The sequence below is a fragment of the Vigna radiata genome, unplaced genomic scaffold, assembly GCF_000741045.1.
Source record: "Vigna radiata var. radiata cultivar VC1973A unplaced genomic scaffold, Vradiata_ver6 scaffold_271, whole genome shotgun sequence".
Classification (NCBI taxonomy): Eukaryota; Viridiplantae; Streptophyta; class Magnoliopsida; order Fabales; family Fabaceae; genus Vigna; species Vigna radiata.
In genome coordinates this window covers 414,010-434,549 of record NW_014543807.1, presented here as the reverse complement: position 1 = coordinate 434,549, position 20,540 = coordinate 414,010, and the positions used below count along the sequence as shown (strand labels likewise).

The 20,540-nt window shown below is 34.5% G+C and overlaps 1 protein-coding gene across 1 annotated transcript; it reads left to right on the top strand.

The window, feature by feature from the left end:
- The first annotated feature begins 17,385 nt into the window (after positions 1 to 17,385).
- On the top strand, positions 17,386 to 19,458 carry LOC106754825 (small ubiquitin-related modifier 1). Its single transcript, XM_014636892.2, has 4 exons — positions 17,386 to 17,412; positions 17,764 to 17,859; positions 18,296 to 18,445; positions 19,261 to 19,458. The coding sequence occupies exons 1-4, from the start codon at positions 17,410 to 17,412 to the stop codon at positions 19,327 to 19,329; spliced, it is 318 nt and encodes a 105-aa protein (XP_014492378.1). The 5' UTR covers positions 17,386 to 17,409; the 3' UTR covers positions 19,330 to 19,458.
- The last annotated feature ends 1,082 nt before the right edge of the window (positions 19,459 to 20,540 follow it).

Genomic DNA, 20,540 nt, shown 5'->3' with positions numbered 1-20,540 from the left:
GTTTGCCACAACCTGCCGCTACTGCCCGGCGGTTTCCCTCAGTGTCAAATGCCCTGTCTACTCCTCTTCCTGGACCGCCCGGCGGTTTAAGTGTGTCGTTGGGCGGTACGTCGACTCTTCAAAACTTCATTTTTCTGCTCTTTTCTTTAGTCAACGACCTGTATCTTCACTCCATTCTTACTTTTCTCAAATTAGCTACAAAACAATGCAGAATAAGCATAAAATCGCTAAAAACAACTTTTGACTCTCTCCAAACTCATTTATTGAGTTTTGCTTGATTCTAAGCTCATTCCGAGTAGTAAAGGGTGTAATTTGGTCCAAATTAACATATGAAAATCACTATTTTTCAACCTTCATCAATGCAATGCCGCAAGAGAGAAAAAGGAGAGGAGGAAGATAATGACGTTATAAGAACAACAATGCAATGCCGCAAGAGATAAAAAGAAGAGGTGTCGCAAGCGAGAAAAAGAAGAGGTGAAGCAAGAGAAAAAGGAGAAGAAGAAGACGCGATATCAGAAACTGAATGCCGCGAAGAGTCTACGGTTTATTTAAAATGAAATGAAGCGTCGGTTGCTCCGGAAACCGACGTCTATAGTCACATAGACATCGGGTATCTAACTAACATGACGTTTAAGTTAACATTAAAACTGACTTTTTGAATACCCATTAGACGTCAGTTTCGAGGGGATCCGACGTTTAGGAAGCTCAACCGATTGACGTTTCATTTCTTGTCAAGGATGTTCACGACAGTTGTGATGGGGCGCCGACGTCTATAGTAACGTAGACGTCGGTGCCCATCTAGCCGACGTCTAAGGCCCTCGAGTTTGGTGAACATGATTAATTACAGGCACATAGGCGTTGCTTCCCCTCAACACCGATGTCTAAATTGAAGAATTTTTGTCTTCCCGCCTTCCAAAGAGGCCTTAGACGTCGTCGTTTTCACTTAGTGACGTCTAAGCGCCTGCGAATTAGGTGAACAACATTAATTGCAGCCCAGTAGACGTTGGCCCCCGTGAACACCGACGTCACTTGACTGTCTTATCACCTACCTCAGACAATTAGACGTCGGTGTGCGGCAATTTCGACGTCTACAATGTAATAGATGTCGCCTTACCTTAAAACCAACGTCTAGTTTTCCAAACTATTTACGATAATGCCACCGTGCATTCATAGACGTCGGGTTATCCGGAAACCGACGTCTACTGGGAGACGTTAAACAACGTTTTTGCACTAGTGCTCATGTCTCTCTTATCGTATTTTTACATTTCATTGTATCTGTAGCTTAGCTTATAAGGAGCTTGGGTCACTATAAATACCTAAGAGCCTGTCTTGTACTTTCACTTTTGAGATGAATGAGAATTAGATTTCTGAAACCCAAAATTAATTCTCTCTTGAAAGTCATAGGCTAGAGAGTCCAAAGACTCCCTCTAGCCACCTTCCAAGGCACACTTTCCTCCATTTTCATTTTCTCCAATTATTCATTGTGCTTTTCTCTCCTCCATGGAGATCCATTCCTCCGCTGCCACATGCGCACACATCTGCGCTTCATTTGGCTTCCCTTCCACACAGAGACACACATCTTCATTCTCGCATTTCGCTCTCAGCATCATCGTCTTCGAGAGCATTTCTCATTCTTTCAACCTTACGACGTCTGCGTCTACCACAGTAAGCCATTTCTCTTCCTATAATCTCCTTCTGCCTTCATTTCTCAGCCATTACAAACCTTTCCATCGGACATCTTCTTCCAAACTTAGGGTTTTTCTCTTCCTTCATTGTTTCTTCACATTTTGACCAATTAAACCTTTGTTTGCTCCGATCTAGTCCATTTTTACCGTTTAAATCATCATTTCCACCGATTAATCGGTCCAAATCGTTTTTCCCTCCCTTCTCTAGGTTTTCCATCGATTGAACTTAGGGTTTCCTTGAGTCATCTCTCGATCTCGACGAGTTCGCACTCGAACTCGTGTTCTCTCTTCTCCAATAGGGTTTTCAACCGTTCACCTTTGTTTTCTTCCGATTTCATTTTTCGCTGCGTAATACTTTGTCGGAGGAAGGTTCGAGGCGCCTAAGCTCGCATTGCGCGTTCAGCGTCAACTTCTCGGAGCAGTTCTTCTATCACGCGTTGTCTACAATGTCATTGATGGCTATCGCACCTCGAACAAATTTGATGTGGATAAAGAATGCAGTATAGACTAGGAAGTGACTCCTAGGTTGTCTCTCAAGGACCAAATGTGGTTCAAGAATTAGGTTAGACACGAAGTGGGGGGGGGGGTTTTGAAAGGTTTTGTGAATGCGGATAAACAAAATCAAAACACGAATGCAAACAACAATGTAAACACAGATGCAAATAGAAAGGTAAACAGAAATGTAAAAACAGAATGTGAAAACGGTTGGTCATTAACTTAATTACAATGCTTCCTATCACAAATCAACAAAATAAAGTAGCGACTCAAACCTCTAATCCAACACAGTTAACCAACTAAGCGAAGGCTAATCATGTTTTCATAAAAGCGAATTAAGCAAATGCAATGTTAACATCAAATCCAATTTACACCATGCAGTTTCATCAACTAAGAGAAGACTCAACACCAACTAGGCAACTAAGCGTATACCCAATTGCAATTGCAAATACAGATTTCACATTAACCAAGTCAGAGTGGCAAACACAATTACAGTCCAGAAATCTCAAGGAAACATTATAATATCTCTAATGACCAACCAAATTAATTTAATCTAACATGACAGTCAAAGTATCTCTACCACAAATACTAGACAACATTAAAGTAAAAGAAAATACTAAACCTAACACTGCAACAAACAAATATCTAAACATAATTAAAGCTATTAAGATGCAACACTAAATTAAGAAGATGAAAAACTACTCAACATATAATATAAAATATTTAAAGTAAAAGAAATAAGAAAATATAAAATTGCTTCTACCATGCACGTGACTAAGTGCTCTACCAAAAGAAGTTGAAATTGCTTTTCCTTGTTAAAAACCATCTTCGCCGTGACCCTTGCACCTCTCCTAAAGAAAATAAATTGCCTTATTCCTTCTAGAAATCCTCTTTGCCGTGAATGTTGCACCATTTCCCCAAGAAATGAATCTACCCCCATCTAATCACCTTTTCACTCTTCAAGAAATGAAAGAAAAGCATTGCTACACCTCTAGCTTCCAACCGTCCCATCACTTCCCTTTCATCACATTTTTAAAACAAAATGAAAAAGCTAGCTTCTTGATGTTGTACCATCCAGCCCCCACAAAATGCAATGTCACACCACTCAAATTGCTTGCATCATTCAAAGTAAAAGCAAATGAAGAAAGAGATTCTAGCTTCCAGCAGTTGTGAATCAGCACAAGTTTCTTTTCATTCCAAAGCTAAATGTGAAATATACCTTTTTCATTCAATAAAGAAAACTAAAGAAAGAACAAAAAAAAAAACGCTGCAACCAATGAAAATGAAAGAGCAAAAATGCTTTCTTCATTAATTGTGTTAGAGATTGGGGTCTGAACCGCCTGAATCTTGTTCCATTAAGTCATCTGGACTTTCATCTTCTTTGGTCGCTCAAATTTTTATTATTACTTCTTTTAAACACTAACTTTAATGCCCTAGTCCCAATGTTCTACGATGCAGTTTTTGTCAATTATGAGTATCCAAATAGATTTTTTACAATTATTATTCGTATCCAAAGAGATTTTTAGCTTTTTCACTGAATGATATTTGAACGTCGATCCATATTGATTATTTTATGCAAAATGATAGTCAACTATCTAACCATGCAGGTCAAAGCAAAAAGAAAAGCTTCAGCACAAACACTGTCCAGTGCTATGATTGTGGTAAAGAAGGTCACATCAAGCCTGACTGTCCTGAATTAAAGCCAAAGCAGAAAGGAAAGAAAAGATTTCCTCAAAGCAGAAATATGAGAAAGAAAGGAGCCTACATTGCTTGGGAGAATTTTGAATCTGAAAGCTCAAGAGATGAGGATTCTGATCTAGATGAGGAATCAAATTTGTGCTACATAACAGGTGTAACATGGGATGATTATGACAGTGATGCAGACATATCAAATGAACCTGTAGAAGTCAAATATGAGCCGCTTCAATATGCTTTTAAAGAGTTACATGCTGAAGCCATGTGACTGCATTACAAGGTAAATCGACTAAGCTCTGAGAGAAGAGATTTTGAAAATAGAATGGATGACCTTGTTGTTGAAAATGAAAGATTAGAAAAAGAATTGAATGAAGCTTTATTGTCTGCTAGAAATGTTGAAATTAAAACTATTACTATGGAAAAAGCTTGTGAAAATTGTCCTATACATATTGAAAAGATTGATTACTTAACAAGAATGCTAGCTAAGTTTGCTCAAGCAAGTGACAATTTAGATGTTATATTAAGTTCATCTAGCAAAATTAATAATAGACAAGGAATTGGATTTAAAGGTTACTCTAACAGAACCAATGTTAGGAAATTAAATGAATTGAGAAAACCTACTAGAAATGCATGTTTTTACTGCAAATGTGTTGGTCATACTGTTAGAAATTGTTATTATAGACATGTTGTTGTTCCTCAAGGATTATGTGTATGGATACCAAAGGAACATGTAACAAGAACTGACAATCAAGGACCCAAAGTCAAATGGGTACCAGCGACCACAACTTAACTGTTTTGCAGGTTATGCAGCTGATGCGGAACTGTTCTCAAGGATGAATTAACTATGGAACATTTCAAAAACCTTGAGTGTCTACAATTGGTAAATTTGTATCTATCTGCTGCATCATGCATATATTGATTGATTGTTGTTGTATGATTATTTGCATTATGTGCTTAATTGCTAGATTGATTGAATCTGGATGAAAAGGATTTTAATCGACTGCTTTATTAATAGATTCAACTAGGTACTAAAATTTTTTATTAATCTAAAATTTAAAATTTTCATTTTGGTGCGAATGTAAAAATTTTAGTGTTCCCTCCAATTTGATATTCAATAAAGAGGTGTTAAAATCTTGGCAATCAGAAATCACTGCATTCAACCTCATTGATCTTGTACTCTACGATTCTCATTTCCTCTGAAAGGGTCACCATTCGTCTTCAAACCACAATGTCTTTCAGCTCCACACCGAGGAAAAGGGTTAAGTCCATGGCCGCTAGAAGCTCCAGAAGAATGTATGATTTGAACAGGTGGATAAGTGATGATGATGCTCAATCAAAGTTTCTTGATTGCTGGAAAAGGAGAACCCTAGTGATGCACAAATTTCTTAAGCTAAAGTTCTTTAGAAATGAAGGATTCCAGTTCCAAAGATGGATTAAGCGTCAAGGACTAAAGCAATTTTTTGAGATGGCAAGCCCATGGTATCCTGACTTGGTAAAGGTTTTCTATTGTAATCTAAAAATCGTTGAAGGCATTCTTTGTTCTCGAGTAAAGGGAATAGATATCAAATTGCCTGATGATGTCTGGAAATCTGTTAGAGGACTAAGAATTAGAGGTGACACGTGCCATCTTGGAATAGAAGGATTTAAGAAGCTGGATGAATTCAAACTACAAAACTGGTGGCATGAAGAAAGATGAAAGAATGGCTTTCTACACCATAGCCTATATACTCATGACCAGAGGGGGAAACTATGCTCAAGCCACCATTAAGGACTTAATGCTACTGAAAGCCCTGAAGGAAAATATTCAAGTGGATTGGCCTACTGCCATCTATGATAATATGCTAAATGTTACTAAATCTGAATCAGGAAAGCTGTCATACTACGTCTTCATTTTGGAAATACTGATTTACTGCGGAGTGGAATGCATTGGTGAATCCAGTGAGCAATATCAAAACTCAAGCCTTGTGGACAAAATTGTTCTTCATCTGATGCACATGGAGAAAACATCTGAAGGCTGGAAATACAAAGATGAAATCTGTGATGACACCAATGCACCATCAACCTCTCAAGGGAATCAATACAGAGGAAAGAATGAATTTGAAAGGATTGTTCTGAAGGAACTTGCTGAGATCAAGAGATGGATTAGTGAACAGAAAAACAACAGCCAAGAACATGAAAACTCTGAAAATGCAGACTCCTCTGAAAGGTCATCTCAAAGAAGTAATGATGACAGTGAAGGGACAAGATCTGAGGAAAATACGAGTGACATGGTTCTTAAGTCCTTCATTAACAAGAAGAGAAAGAAAAACTAGAAGCTTAGAATAAGTTTCATTTTGGTAAAATGGCATATAAAGCCATCTTTTGTGTGCTTACTTTGTTTGTTTTGTATTTCCTTGTTCTTGCTCTTTCAATGTAATATCTTTTATCCAAGGAAATAATATCAGTAGTTTGAATCAATCTATTCACTTAAACTGTTGAATAAAATATAATACTCTGTTTGANTGATTCGANTGTGCTCNGAGTGAAGTCAATTGTGCTATAACTGTCATGCATTTTCATACATTGACTTCTGTTATGATTTGTTTCTATTCTTGCTTAACCACTATACTTGATCTGGAAAAGGTGTTTAAAAGGTTTTGCAGGAAGCACATTGCTTTGAACAAATATATTTTAAGTTCAACACTTGGAAAAGCAATGCATTCGACTATTTCTAAACTGGGTTAACAATTCAAATTCTGGAATTGTATTCTATCCTTACTGTCTGCTTAAATCATTGATGTTCTAATATTATCTTTATTCTTTACATGATTTTATATCATAATTGAGATAATTTTGTGAGATTGTTGATATTTGTGTCATTGCATATATATGTGATTTAAATTATGTACCAATGATACAAATATGTGCTTAAATTGTTGATACTTGTGATATTCTACATTGTGCACACAAATTGTTTTTGAAAATCATGCATAATGACAGGGGGAGTATCACTTCTTTACACATTGTTTCATCACACACACCTACATTTCAGGGGGAGTTTATATTTATTATTGTGATGAACTTGTGATTTTGAGAGCATCATTGTCATTTTGAAACTGTATATCTGTTTGATGCTTCTCTGTTTTCAAAACTGCATAAATATCAAAGCATTCGTTTTTTGTTAATGCACAAAGGGAGAGAGTATTCATGAGTGTATGTGAGAAATTCTATATGGGGAGAACTGTTGTATCATACTTTATCTGCTTGATGATATTTTTGTTGTGTATGCAGGGTAACTGAACTGTCTTTATTGATTTTGTTATTTGTTTTACTCTGTCATGTGTGGAACTGTGCAAACATGGTTGAGTTACTAATCATGGTTGTGCATCATCAAAAAAGGGAGAGATTATTGAGATTGTTGACAACACAAACTCTATATCAAATATGTTTTTGATGATGACAACACAATGCTTAATAACAGTACATAAGTTCCAAGTTTACATGTTCAGCTGATACACCAAACTGATTTTAACAATGCTTTTGTTGAACATGTTTTGATTGATGTGCAATGTGTGTTCCTATGATTGATTATTTGTTATATGTATGGTATGGAACATGCTTGTATTAAAATGTGTGATAAAATGATTTTGATTACTTATGCACATTTCTGAAGAAAAGATCACAAGAACTTTTATGAACTTATATTTGTTGTGACAAAATTCTAGTTCAGTCGAATACACTGGGAATGGATTTGACTATGCTAAAACATTTGTACAGATTTTGTGAACATGTTCTTGATGAGATTTTGAGTTGAAAAGAATTTCAAAGTATTTTTTCAAGTGTCAGTCGACAATGTGGAACACCCATTCGACTGTATTGATGTTATATTTGGAATTTTGTTATGCCTACTTGCTCCAATAGCTATATTTTTCAAAAGTTAGTTAAGATTGACTGATTGGGTCAACTGTCTTAAATGTTCATTGATTTGGTTGACTGAGGAGCCTTTTTGTTGACTATCTGTTATAATTGTTTTAATACAGTCGACTGTATTAGTAGGCCATTCGACTGAGAATGACAGGAAAATTATAAATAGGTCAGAACACGAATTATTCTGAGACTTTTGTAATCTAACATTTTCATTGTCCTGTTTCGAAGATAGCTCTCAGTTTTGGAAGCTCCAAGAATTCTCCAAGAAGACGGTGGTGATCTTTCTTGAGAACGATTTAGATTTAGGAGTCAATTGCGCACACTGTTTGATCAACATCTGCACAAAGAAGGTGCTTCTGATTTGATCCAGAGAGGCTTGGCATCCAATGAAGACTGTTGTATTTGACTGAAGGCTTGGCAACCAATGAAGTTTGCTGTGATAGGCTTGGCAACCTGTGAAGCGTGTTGTGATAGGCTTGGCATCCTCTGAAGAGTGTTGGTTACACATTGAGGATTGTTCAATGTGGGTTCAGATTGCAGTAAAGGAGATTCTTGCTGCAATTTTCGTTTTGTGTATGCAGCTATATTTGGTTTTGGGTTAGAGAGGAGATTTATATTTTTGCGTGGTGCTTCTATAAATTCCTTGTTGTAAAAACCGCAACCATTATAGTGTATTTGCTTCCAAGATTGGAAGTACACTGGATGTAGGCATTGTTGACCGAACCAATATAAAAACCAGTGTTTGATTTTCTCTATCCCTGCACTCTTTATTTCCAGTCGACTATATTTTATTCGCAGTCAACGACGTTTTTTTCCGCTGCATTGAATTTTCATTACTTGCATTTCAAGGAAAGATCAAAAGCTTTGAATTTTTATACCAAGATTGCGAAAAGATTTTGTTTTTGAACTAACACCAATTCACCCCCCTCTTGGTGTAAAACGAAGCCAACCTGTTTCCTAACAGATGTAACCTTGTAAACTCTCATGTATTTGAATTGATTCTTAATTTCATATGCTTTTTCATTAATTGTTAGAGTAATTCATCTGTTTCAATGCTTGTTGTATTTAACTCATTCATTAGCATGATTTATGAATTGCATGAGTGTCGGGAGGTTCCTTACAATTAAGATTCTTGTTGAATTACTCCCAAGAGTAATATGTTGAGATTGTTGACAACACAGACTCTATATCAAACTAGTTTTTGATGATGACAACACAAGGCTTAATAACAGTACACATGTTCCAGTATTACATGTTCTTGTTCTAAAGTGTTTGTTATATGTGCAGAACATGTTTTGTTGATTTACATTGTATGTTCCTATGATTGTGCGTGGAATATACTTGTATTGAAATGTGAAATAAAATGTTTTTTATTACTACACATTTCTGAAAGAAAAGATCACATGCACCTTATGAACTTATATTTGTTGTGACAAAGTTCTAATCAGTCGAATACACTCATAATGGATTCGACTATGCTCAAATCTTTGTACAGATTTGGTGAACCTGTGCTATGTGAGATTTTATGTTGAAAAGAACTTCAAAGTGATTTTTCATGTGTCAGTCGACATTGTGGATCACATATTCGACTGTGTTACTGATTTGTTTGGAATCCTGTTAAGCCTACACGTTCCAACGACTATATTTTTCAAAAGTTAGTTAAGACTATGTGACCTGGTCAACTGTAATAAATGTGTATTGATTTTGTAGACTGAGGAGCCTTTGTGTTGACTGTCTGTTATAACTGTTTTAATACAGTCGACTGAATTAGTAGGCTATTCGACTAAGAAGCAATCTGATATAACAGAAAACTATAAATTGACAAAACGTGAATTATTCTGTGACTTTTGTGATCTGACATTTTTATTTTCCTGTTTCAGATTGAATTCTTTATTTTAGAAGCTCCAAGAATTCTCCAAGAAGACGGTGGTGATCTTTTTTGAGAGAGATTCAAAGGGAGGAGTCAATTGCTCATATTGTTTGATCAATATCTGCACAAAGAAGGTGCTTCTGTTTGATCTTGATGGCTTGGCATCTTGTGAAGACTGCTACGTTTGATTGAAGGCTTGGCAACCTGTGAAGTCTGCTGTAATAGGCTTGGCATCCTGTGAAGGGTGCTGGTGACACGTTGAGGATTGTTCGACGTGGGTGCAGATTGCAGAAGAGGGGATTCTTGCTGCAATTCTAGTTTTGTGTGTGCAGCTATATTTGGTTTTAGGTTAGAGAGGAGATTTATATTTTTGCGTGGTGCTTCTGTAAATTCCTTGTTGTAAAAACCGCAACCATTATAGTGCATTTGCTTCCTGGGTTGGAAGGACATTGGATGTAGGCATTGTTGGCCAAACTAGTATAAAAACCAGTGTTTGATTTTCTCTATCCCTGCACTCTATATTTCCAGTCGACTATATTTTATTGGCAGTCAACGATGTTTTTTTCCGCTGCATTGAATTTTCATTACTTGCATTTCAAGGAAAGATCAAAAGCTTTGAATTTTCATACCAAGATTGCGAAAAGATTTTAATTTTGAACTAACACCAATTCACCGCCCCTCTTGGTGTAAAATGAAGCCTACTTGTTTCCTAACCTAATATTACTCAAGGATGAGGGTATGAGTCTTAGTCCTCTTTAAGCTCTTGATATTCACATCTTATTACTAGGAATGCTAGGAATTGCATGAACTGGTAATTTGGGACAGGCTTATTCGTTGAGGAATCGGGTTTAGGTGATTTAGTGAGTGACGTTGGAATTAATGCACAAAGAAGAATTCTTACATACATGAGAGGGAACTTAGTGAAATCTAACCCCAATGACATACCCATCTCATACTAATCAACATCCATTCATCTCTACGCTCCTTTGCTATTGATAAATTGCACTCATAATTAATTTTATGTTTTTGCATTCAAACCCAATGATCTATTTTTATTTAAGTCTTAATTAATCTTGTTATCACACGACTGCCTAGTGTCGAGAGTCTTTTGGGATACGATACTTGGTCTTACCATTTTATATTACTTATGCGACTCGATACACTTGCCGAAATAGTCCAACAACACCGCCCTTCCTAAGTAGTGGAATGCCTTAACTTTGGACCATTATAATGGCAACACTCATTGAGATTAGCATGTTGTCATCTATGTTACACAAATTAGTTTGTACTCGACTAACGATGCAATTATGCGTAAGGCTTTTTCTATAACTCTCAAGGAGGTGGCTTTAGAATGGTCACCTATCTCCCTCCTTATTACACAGACTGCTTTGACACACCGACATTGTCCTTCACCATTCAATTCGCCACAAGTTGTCATCACAATCACACTTTTCTAGCATTCTTCAACATCAGGTAGGAGAGAGATGAACCTCGTAGAACCTTCATTGAGAGTTTTAATATAGTGGCTTTGAAGATAAAGAACCTCAACCCCGAGGTCGTCCTCCACTACATGATCATGATAACGGGTTAAAACACCGTTATTTGTGATATGATTTTCAAACTAAAAGCAGCTTTTTTCACTTAGAAACTTGCTTGGATTCATGTTTTTTCCTTTAGTTGTGTGAATAAGAGAGTTGAGGTTGATTTTAATGGTTTTATTACTAATTCACCTTGTTTTGACAAAGATTGAGATAATTCTGGAAGCATAGATGAAAAGCCAAGAAGATGGAGCTCAAAAGGGTCTAAAAATGCACCAGAAGGAAGGAAAACGCAAAGCCCGGACGTCCAGAACCTAAGCTTGGGCGAAGAAAATTGACGTCTACCACCCGAGCGGTGGCCTTGGCCAGCCAGGCGGCGGGGACTCGAAGCTTGGGCGTCCAAACTCAACGCCTGGGCCTTACATGAGGTGTTCTAATCGCCTGGGTGTCCCCCTAGACTGTCTAGGCATCGACTTTCGTGGACCAGGCCTTGTTTCTGCTCTATTTCAATTCTTTCGGACCGGACCCTGTTTTGGCACACCTCTAAAACTATTTAAAGGACTCTAGGGTTCTAGGTTTTGTATCCTTGGCAGAGAAGAGCATAGCAATACACTCTTTTCCCAATTCTTAGGCTTTCATTCTCATTCTTTCCTCCATTATTCATAGAGTTCCCCCATGTCTATGGGGAACTAATTCCTATTTGTTGTTAGGGGATGATGTAACCTTGTAAACTCTCATATGTATTTGAATTGATTCTTAATTCAATATGCTTTTCCATTAGTTTTTAAAGTAATTCATCTGTTTCTATGCTTGCTTTTGTTTAACTCATTCATTAGCATGATTTATGAATTGCATGAGTGCCAGGAGGTTCCTTACAATTCAAGTTCTTGTTGAATTACTCCTAAGGGTTATATTGCTCTGGAATGAGGGTATGAGTCTTGGTCGTCTTAATCTCTTGTTCTTCACATCTTTCACCAAGAATGCTAGGAATTGTATGAATTGGTAATTAGGGACAAGCTTATTTACCGAGGGATCGGGTTTAGGTAATTTAGTGAGATACGTTGGCATTAATGCATAAAGAAGAATTCTTATATACATGACAGGGAACTTGGTGAAATCTAACCCCAACAACATACCCATCTCATATAAATCAACCTCCGTTCATCTTTGTGCTCCTTTTCCATTGATCAATTGCATTTTTATTTTATTTATTATTTTTTGCATCCAAACCCAATGATCTCTTTTTATTTTTAAGTCTTAATTAATCTTGTTATCACACAACTGTTCAGCACCGAAAGTCCTCTGGGATACAATACTTGGTCTTATCATTTTATATTACTTATGCGACTCAACACACTTGCCAATTTGCCCCAACAGATCACAATGTTGAAGTTAGGCTTTTTTGCTGAGGATTTATGCATGACGCCACCTACTACCATGGATGAACTAAGGCTGAGGGTTGTTGAATTCATGCGTTTAGAAGAAGTTAAGGAGTACTGTAATAAAGTGAAGGTTGAGAACATGCAGGTTGAAATAGCAGCAACCAAGATTCAAATTAGAAGGGTGGTCCCTAACAAAGAGAACTCAAACCTATTATGTTCTCGCATTACACTCCACTTAACTCTCCCTGATCACGAGTTCTAGAGAAAGCACTCCAGGTGCACCTTATCTCTTCACCCAAGAAGCCATACAACATGTCAAATGTGGACATGACTAAGTACTAAAGATATCGTAGCAATAACGGACACATAATTGATAAGTGTGTTGTTTTCAAAGACAAAGTTGACGAGTTAGTCTAAGCCGACCACTAAAGGAGTTTCGTGTGATGTAATGACAAGGGGAGCTCGTGCTCTAGGTATAGGAGGTCCAATGAATGTAGAGATGAAACGAGGGATATGGAGAAGGATGAGAAGAAGGAAAAATCGATCCAATGCATGGACAAGAACCATGATGCTAGCCCTCCCCCCTATGGGGCACCATCAACACTATATTTTAAGGGTTCGTAGTAGGAGGAACGTCATCCTTGGCAAAGAAGAAACACATATGGGCGGTCCATTCAATGAATGTTGTGTCCCAAAACTTTCATCGCAAGATGATGCCACCTATCACGTTCACCAATGTAGATTTCCATCAAGTGGATCCGAACTAGGACGATCCCATGGTCATAAGAGTTGAAGGGAAAAAATTTGGCGTTAAGAAGGTCTTAGTTGATAAGTACTGAATATCAGTTAGTTTTGTTGATAATTTGACACTTATCTTGTTTTGATTTTATTAAATATTTATGATAATCACCCGAATTTTACTTGTTTTGCAATTTTTAATGAAATTCAAGAGTCAAAGCTTAATTATGAAGAAAATAGACAAATTATGAGAAAAAAATACAACAAACTAACTTCAGCATGGCTATAGTGTGAAATATAAGGCTTGAGCCGCACAAAGAAAACCTACCTTGGAAGGAAATCTCAAGCCCTGACCTAATGCTTAAGCAATAAAGAATCCTTCACCTAGAAGTAATCATGGGAGGCACTAGTCTAGAAATACACAACTTAAGCTCTCATAGGCTATCCATATTTAGTGAAGCAAGGGTGTGTTCAGATATCGGCAAGTGTACCGAATCGTATCAAGTAATAAGAATGGTAAGACCAATATCGTTTCCCAAGAGACTCACGACACTAAACAGTTGTGATATTTCTTAATTAATCAAGATGTTGATGAATGAATTTTGGATTCTTAGATGCAAAAACAATAAAAATAATATGCATGCAATTGGATCAATTGAACAGAAGCACAAAGGTGAATGAATGATATTTGTAATATGAGATGAATATGTTATTGGGGTTTAGATTTCACCTAGTTTACTCTCATGTATATAAGAATTCTACTTCTTCGTTAATGTTAATTGTCGGAAGAGTCGATACCGAATAGAGTTGCACAGCGGAATAAGAGAAATATAGCGGAAAGCGTATTCGGTCACAAATCAATTTAAGATTGTCTATTTTAGAAAATTAATTTTCTTAGAGAAAATTTATCGAACAATTGATATGCGTAGAATATAAAGAGTATAGGGAGTAGAAAAATTAACACACTAGATTTTTATATTGGTTCAATTTAGGAGAATCTATGTCCAGTTGTTAATCACTATAAAAAGTGATTAACGCTTTCACTAAAAATCAGTTCAAACAGATTACAATGGAGTGAAAGAAAATATGATGATAGAACCTTCCTTCGACGAACGAACCGGAAGGGTGCTTCCTTCGACCAATGAATCGGAAGCGAGGATTCTACACTTTCCTTCGACCAACGAACCGGAACAGTACAGATAAGATCTTCCTTCGACCAACGAATCGAAAGATGGCAGCCTTACCAACTCGAAGAGAACCGCTTCGACCTTTGACACACAAAGCGCGAGCTTCTCCTATTCACGAGATCAGGCAAAGGCAGTGAACTAGCTTTTTGGAACTTCCTCACACAAACTGTATTCTCAAAAAGCTCAGAGTTACCCTCTAAGGGTTTAAGACCACTATATATAACCAACTGCTCAGATGCTGAAAAGATATCTTACAACTGCCAGTGATAATCGATTATTGTAAGTTATAAGCGATTATTCAAGTCCGTTATAAGGTTTTGAAAAGAGTGATAATCGATTATAAGAAGGCATAATAGATTATTCCAGGAACTTTGGCAGTTCTTATCAGGACCAGTGATAATCGATTATTTGGAGTAATAATCGATTATTCCAGAGCAAAATGGTTTTTCAAGAAAGCTCGGGATAATTGATTATAGCTTCAAATAACCAATTAAATGTGTAACTTAACTAAAGATACGAGATTTTCTAAGTATTACATATTCAAAGACTTTCCTAATACATTTATATTCTACAAAGTGCTTTTAAAACAATTATAACAGCTTCTTCAAGTATATCTTTTTGCAGCATCATCAAAATCATTTATCTTCAATTTTACCAATGCTCCTCATTGTAACATTAATGTCACTATCTAAATTACTTAAAACTCGATCCCTCGACGAAGAAAACCTATCCTTAATTACTAGACCACAATCCCTTGCATCCCTAATAATTAATTCTGCATTATGATTCATAGCTTAAGACAACCAAAACTCATATCCTCATCCCTAGGCAATATTGCTTTTGGGGGCAATTGTCCAGAACATGAATTGTAAGATATCTCCCGATACTCATGCAAATCATACATCATGCCATGAATGAGTTAAACATAACAAGCATTGAGTGAAGAAGAAAAACCCTAACAATTAATGAAATAAGCAGATAGATATCAATAAGAATCAATTTAATACATGAGAGTTTACAAGGTTACATCATCCCCCAACAACAAATAGAATTTAGTTCCCCATTGTCATGGTGAAACTAGATGTACAATGCAAAATGAATGAAAGATAAACCCTAAAAACCAAAGAGGAGTGCTCTCACAACCAAATCTGCCTCCAAAGTGTCGAAAAGTGTGAATTTGCGCTCCTTCTGTCAAAAGATACAAACCCTAGGACATCCAAGTCCTTAAATAGTGAGAGGGAATGGTGGGATTGTCTAGTGGATGTTAGAGGCGACCTACACGGTAGGAGTTGGTGGGGCAAAGGTTGACCATGAATGATGGTGGCTATGTGAAGATGGGGAGGAAGAAAATGTTAGTGGCTACGGTGGATGTGCAGTTTCTTTCTATAAAATTATGTGAAGAATTCATGTTTACTAGTCAACACTAAATGTAAATTTATCTCTGTTAAAATAACAAATGTAAATTTATGTCTCCTAGATCTATGTCTAACTCAAAATAGATATAAAAGGCCAAAAATAATAGACGTAGAAACCCTGTTTGTGTTAGTGTTTCTTCTTTTCTTTTCTTTTTCTTCTTCCTCAAAATGAAACCAATAAGGGTTTCCTCCATTTACATCTCCACAAGGCTTCCACTTCAACACAAGTCTTGCGAGTGGGTGTCATAGAGTCGTCGTTGACAACATCAACCATCACCAGAGGTCTTGTTGGCATCATTAAATATCCAATTCCAAAATTCTTGTATTACCCTTTTTGAAAAAAGTTTCTTCGGTTTCTTAAATCTCCATTAGATGATTGATGTATGAAGTATAATCAAAACTTTGCTATCTACTCTTTTAACAAACAATTTCTACCTAATTTATCAATTTCTGCAAATTGGGTTGTTTAGTGTATTTTAGCAAATAGAAAATTTAAGACTTAGGATATGCAAGGATATTTATTGCCTACATCATGGATTATATTGGTCTTCGTTTGCAGGTTCATTTCACTATCACAAAGCTACTTCAAAATTGGCTTGGTTCCAAATGTAGAATTTATATTGAATCACCATTAGTCTGGACTCCTAAGATTGTGGTATCTTTCTATAGTAGAACATAAAATAAATGTATCCGTTTAATATAGTAAAAACGCTATATATAAAATTAATCTGTGTTAAATATATATATATATATATATATATATATATATATATATATATATATATTACTATATATATATAAATAAAAATGAATTAATCTAAAAATATAAATAAAGAATAATAACATACTAACAAAAATAAAATTTAAAAATAAAATATTAAGATATCTAACCGTATCTTTTTAGTTGATCAATTTTTAAATAGTGTAATAGATTTAAATAGATATCACTTTCTCGTAAATTTATTTTAAATTGAGATCTTTTGACTCAATTTTATCCTAATTTTTTCGAAGAAACAACTCTAATTTTCACTTTTAATTGCTCAAAGGGAGAATATTTTTCATGGAGGGTTAGATCTAATAATAACTTGAGATGAAGCTGGTTTCATTTTAAAGAAGAAGAAACTTTAAAATCCACAAGAAGAAATTGGTCCGTGTCTAAAAAATTATTATTCCATTTCTTAATATTTATTATTGACACATGAACACAAAACATTCTAGAACGTTTGTCACATAAAATTTGATGTGATTGAGAGAGAGAAACTATATGTTTTCTAAAGCATAGAATAATGTCAAATTTGCACATATTTAACCTTTTAATATCAATAAATCATAATTATTTTTATTTTAATCGTAGAGTACTATTCTTTTTACAGTTTACAAAAATAACTTTCTTTTAGTTGTACACGCTAACTTTACCTTTTTTTTTTCTTCTTTTGTTACTTAACAATTTAGGAAACTGAACGAATAAAAAAAACAAACGTACAGCCAGAGCCAGAAAATGGTATCCATGTGAAACAACAGAGTTCATGCTCCTTTCTCTGTCCTTTTCTTTAAAGAGCTTTTTTTACAACGCCTTTCTCTTCCTTTTTGATTCAAGAATAAAATAAATTGCAGTAACCCTCTTCCAGTTTGTGTGTGGTTTTGGAGGTTTTCGTTTCACATTCTAAAAAACCAATGGTTTAATTTTCTACCCATTCTCATGAGTTTTTTGCAATTTTCCTGATACTCTCTTTGAGTGAAACCTTAAGCCTTTGTCTGCATAGATCTACTATAATTGAATCAGGGTTCTTTTGTTTTCTCTTTTGATATTGAGGTTGGTGGAATCTTACATCCCTTCCCTTTGTGTGTTCAGAAGAACAATATGGCTACGACTACCATTGCTGGACTTAAGAGAAAATCGCCACCAGATGATGTGTGTACTGATGTCGAATTATCAATCAGCTTTCAGGTGTATACATGATTCTTTAATTTCTCTATGATGATCCTTTTTGTTCTGCTTTATTTTTTTCTGAATCATTGTTTGGGAATATTCACACAGATGTCTAAAAATAATACCAAAACTTCTATATCAATATATTGGCATGTTGATAATCCCTACACTATTGATATTGGTAGATGATTCTTTTGTCAAAATTTAATTTTAAAAAAAATGTAAATTCTAATTTACTTTTGTAATGTGTAAAAACATTTCACAAAGATATTTTTCATCCTAACTTAATGGAATAACAGGGTCTGAACTTTCTCCATTCTAAATTTTAGAAATTAAAAGTATATTTTCTCATAAATGTTGGATGAGACAGCGGAAATATTTCTGACTAAATTTTTTGTGTAACGAATTCAATTCAGCTTTTTGAGTTTTCAGATTTTTGTTCATTGAATCGTAGGATGGGAATAAGTTGTTCTTCAAGGTGAAGCATGATTTGGAATTTTTTGATGTATTCAGAGATTTCTGTAATAGAAAGAAGTTGGAATTCGAGACCTTGAAGTTCATACATGAAGGTACTGAAGTTAAGGGGCGTCAAACACCCAAAATGGTTAGTTTTCTTTCACGACATGACCATGTTAAATCCATGGTGGTCACTTTCTTTCAAGAAAATTCATGTTCCACAACACACCTCTCAACTTAAACTAGTTCAAATCTACTTTATAAGATTAATTTTAATTTGAATCCAATCATCACATATATTTAGTCTTAATTTAATTTCTATATTATAATTTAATGGCAAAACCATCTTTAATTTACTATCAAATTTATCTTTGATATTTTAAGAATAAAACAATCCTATAGCACTTAATAATAAAACGAAAATGTTCGACTCTTACAAAATTTATGTACTAATAGTCAATAGTTCGTCCTTTCAAAAACTAAATTAACTGAATCTTTTACATTCGACAACCAAATTGATCATTTATCTATTTACTATTTGATTAGATATGACTTCTCATATATTTCTATATTTCCAAGAAAACATAGGATATGTTTGATTTAGTTTTTGAAAAAACAAATTTAGTAATGAATTTTAAAGAGAAAAAATTCGTTTGTTAACTTTAGTTTGCAAGATGATTTAGAGATGAAAAAAAAATATAGAAATGAATTATAACAGATTTGTGTCTTTCAGAAAAATCTTGAAAGAAATGAAACAAGTTTGATGGTAGGTTGAGAACAATGAAACTAAAATCAGAAAACGCATTTAGCGGATTTTCATATTTTTTGTTTTTAAACCAGAGAGTAAAAATGAAATAACAAAACAGTTGTGAAAAGGATTGTTTAATCTTTAAAAATATAAAAAACAGAAAACTATTTTTTAAAACAGTAGACAAAGCCCTTATACCTTATATCTTGTTTCAGCTGAATTTGGAAAATGGTGCCGAGATATTTGCCGTGAGAAGCCAAGTTGGTGGTGGCGTGTCTTGTTGAGAGGGGTTATTTCAGTGTTTTATTGAGAGGGGTTATTTCAATTGGTAAGATGTTGGAAAATGGTTGTTACATTGCATTACTTTAACTGTTATGGTTATATTATAAAAAAAAAAAAAACTTAGTACTTCACTATTTGTAAATTAGATTGTAATATGGATTTGAAAACAACTATATATTTCAGAGATTAAACTAAAATCCATCATGAAATTTGAATTGGAAATTGTCTTAAAAGTCTTGTAAAGAAAATAATGTGAAACTTCAAAATTTAATTAACAACAATCCCCATTATTCTATTATTTACATGAGTTTTATTATTTGGACAAAAATTCATTTACTTTATTACAATTACTAAAATGTAATTTGAATTTGAACTTTCTCCTGTTTATGTACCTATATCGGATCTGATATTATAAAAATTTTAATACTGAAGTTAAAAGTCTAGTTGAGATTTCTCATCTTATGTAGGATGACACGACGATGGAGACTGATTTGCTTATCCTATTTCCATCTTTGAAATAAAATTTTATATTTACCTTTATCCTAATATTCAACTGAACGAGTACATAATTTTTATTTCATTCTCATCTTTATCATTTAAGGAATATCTTTGTATGCATGTTCGCATGGGATGAAAATTGGAACGAGTACTCGTTCATTATTCAATCTTCATCCTGACAATAAAAATTAATCTCGTGCCAATATCTCATACTTATGTTTTTACTGTTTCAAATATAATTAAATAATTTCTATAAAAATAAAATCTCAATAAATAATAACTAGAGAATATTCAAATAATTATATAAATATTAAACAATTCCACATAATTAAAATCCTATAATAACCAAAACATTAAATAATTTTTGCAAAATTTCACTTGTATTTGATCCGGTTACATGTAGAAAAAAAGCAAAAAATAAATAAATTATATATAATATGATAAATGAAATTGAAAAATTTAGTTATTAAAATGTAATATATATTCATCATAAAGATATTTTAGTAAATTATGGATATTTTAGGTTATGTGATAAATTATAGATATTTTAGTGATTTAAATGGAAAACAAAAATGGGACAAGATGAGTATTAGAAAGGAGTCGAGTATTATCCATACACATACCCAATCAATGCCAGAATTTATCTTAAAAATGAGGACATGTTTTGGATAATGTCTACAAGGATGAGTTTAGTTGTTATCTTTATGTTCATAGT